General features: G+C 45.1%; 2 protein-coding genes across 2 annotated transcripts; both read left to right on the plus strand.

Moving 5' to 3' along the window:
* Positions 1–789: 789 nt before the first annotated feature.
* CONPUDRAFT_160753 (uncharacterized protein) lies at positions 790–1,107 on the plus strand (the record flags this gene model as incomplete). Its single annotated transcript, XM_007777878.1, has 3 exons — positions 790–865; positions 917–1,005; positions 1,084–1,107. 3 exons carry the CDS (start codon positions 790–792, stop codon positions 1,105–1,107), a joined length of 189 nt encoding a protein of 62 aa, XP_007776068.1.
* A 272-nt stretch (positions 1,108–1,379) lies between these two features.
* Positions 1,380–1,625, plus strand: CONPUDRAFT_68458 (uncharacterized protein; the record flags this gene model as incomplete). The annotated part of the gene is made up of 1 exon (XM_007777879.1): positions 1,380–1,625. A coding segment is annotated over one exon (246 nt), but the record flags the coding sequence as incomplete, so codon positions are not given.
* Positions 1,626–2,635: the final 1,010 nt, after the last annotated feature.

Genomic DNA, 2,635 nt, shown 5'->3' on the forward strand with positions numbered 1-2,635 from the left:
GCGTGAGAGTGCAGCATTACTTAATCTGGGAGTGTGTGCTCTCCCCCAAATGCGGGCTTCCAGGAAGCCCGCACACTGTCCATGCAATGATGCCCACACACATGAGTGGGCTGCGTTACTCAATTTGGGAGTATGGGCTCTCCCCAAATGCGGGCTTCCAGGAAGCCCGCACGTTATGCATACACCTTCTCGGTTATGTTGCCCACACGCATGAGAGTGCAGCATTACTTAATTTGGGAGTTTGTGCTCTCCCCAAATGCGGGCTTCCAGGAAGCCCGCACATTGTGCACACACCCTTCACGGCCGTTTGCCATCAGACCTGTAAGCGAGGTTGAGTATACATTGCTGTGTCGGCCTCAGTTCTTTCCGCATTAGACACTACTAGGTGTGTGACCCGTGGACAGCCACAGGACAAAAAGCGGTTCTGTAAACATAATTAGTGTTGTTCTTGGCCTGGCCTAAAAGCCAAAGCCAGGCCAAGCCAAGCCAGGATTTAGGCCAAGCCAGGCCAGGCCAAAGCCAGTACCGGGCCAAGCTTTGTTGGCCTGGCTTCACAACCGAGGCAGGCCAAAGCCAAGCCAACAGGCCAGGGCTTTACTATAATAACAGTAGTCCCCATAGCTTAGCTATTATTAGTTAATGTACGACACCTTTACTAACCGTGGGAAATTTTCAATCAAAAGCGCGCTGCCTCCTAGATCTAGGTATGATACTATCTGGCTCATCTTTGAGCTTACACCAGTGAATATACATCAAATGTGATTAAGCAGGCTAATGCTGTCATGAAACATGACATCAGGATGCAAGAAGATTGACAAGTATTACCAGAAGACAACCAAATCAGACGTCTATATAATGGCCATGGGTGAGTCAAAGGGTGATAATGCCTACAAATATTTTATCTAATTTTTTACAGTGCTTGTTCCGAACCAGAAGCTAGCATACTTCAAGAAGTACTGGCCAGAAGACCTGCAGGATGGTTTGAAAGAAGAAATTGAGTCTGTGGTTTGTGTCTGGCAATAGACAGTGATTGTTATCTTTACTGATTGGTTCTCAGTTTCAGGACTACTTCTGTTCTGCCAGGAGCGCCAGGAACCTGTCCTCTAGTGGTTCTAACACCAAGAAAATCTCCCAGAACTGTCTTATACCCCTCAGTGACAGTGATGATGATGATGAAGAAGACTCTGCCTCGCTTTTCTCTCACAGTACATCCTCACAATGGCAGATTCAGTATCACAGCTACTTGGATGTTAAACATGATCTGCCAAGTGGCATGACTATAATTCAGTGGTGGGCAATAAGTCTTACTCTTATAAACATCTGTCATTGAATTCTGACTGTCCTTATAGCGCCATGCAGAGCAGTACCTCACTTGAGATGCAATAGCTTGTGACTATTTGTCTGTTATGGCTTCTTCTTTGTCTAGTGAGCGTTCATTTTCATCTGGGGGAATAACTATCAGCAAGCAGTGCAATCGTCTTGAGGGGGACATTGTTGAGGCACTTCAGGTGCTGAAATGTGCTATTAGGAGTGACTTACTCCTCCAGGTGGCTGAAGAGGCTGAGGAGGAGCAAGAGGCGTTGGAAGATGAGGGAGAAGGTGAGGAGGAGTGGGATACTGCTTGATTAGAAACAGAGAGTGGTGACCTTTATGCTACTGACTCTGAGAGCGAGAACGAGTACTAGCCTAGATGGTATTTAAAGAGGTTTTTGTACTGCTGACCTAGTGGTTTTTGTCCTCTAATCGAATTACTTACTGCATAACTAGTTGTGCCACCGCTTAAGTGAGAATCTATAACATGGTTTCAGTGTCTAATATCTTCGCCATTACAAGACGGAAATTCATGAATAATTGTGCGTTCAATAGACATAAGTCTCAGCTTCAGTTTCCTGGCTCACCTGTAACTTTCGGACCGTTTAAACTTAATCTATGCATAATAAAATGAAGGCTAGTCAAGTATAGTATATTAGAAGTAAGAAAATCGAAATGCACTATGTAAGCCAATGGCTTGAGCCAAGCCAAGCCAGGGCCAAGCCAAACACCAATAGCGTTGGCCTGGCTTGGGATCTGATCAAGCCAAAAGCCACCCAAAGCCAAGCCAAAGCCAGTGGCTTTCAGGCCAAGCCAAGCCAAGAACAACACTAAACATAATTGTGCTATGTCGGAAACTACGTCCAGGGTTTATAATGAAGCCGGTTTATAATGGGAATTTTGCATCCTGAAGCATTAAAAACTTCATTATTATCGCTTAGTCAGCACCCAATAATGCATTGTAATGGCCATTATCATGGCAACTGATCATTCCCAAGCAAGTTCATCAAAGGCTGAAATGATTTTTAAGCATAATAATGCTTGAGAATGCCCTTTAAACGGCCGCTCGCATATGATAATGCCCCGCAGAAAGTTCCGACATATTATACTCGGCTGCCGAGTAAACTTTCAGTGGGATGATTTATAATGCCCAGTTAAATCATTTTGCGTGCAAGCACTTCATGATTTATTCACCCACCCATGCATCTCTCACCTCACCCGTACAATTATTGGCTCACTCATGCATCTATCAGCTTGACTGTACAGCTCCCAGATCACCCGTACATCTCTCCATTCACCTGTACACACCCCAAGTTACCCAAAC

This window comes from Coniophora puteana (assembly GCF_000271625.1).
Source record: "Coniophora puteana RWD-64-598 SS2 unplaced genomic scaffold CONPUscaffold_153, whole genome shotgun sequence".
Taxonomy (NCBI): Eukaryota; Fungi; Basidiomycota; class Agaricomycetes; order Boletales; family Coniophoraceae; genus Coniophora; species Coniophora puteana.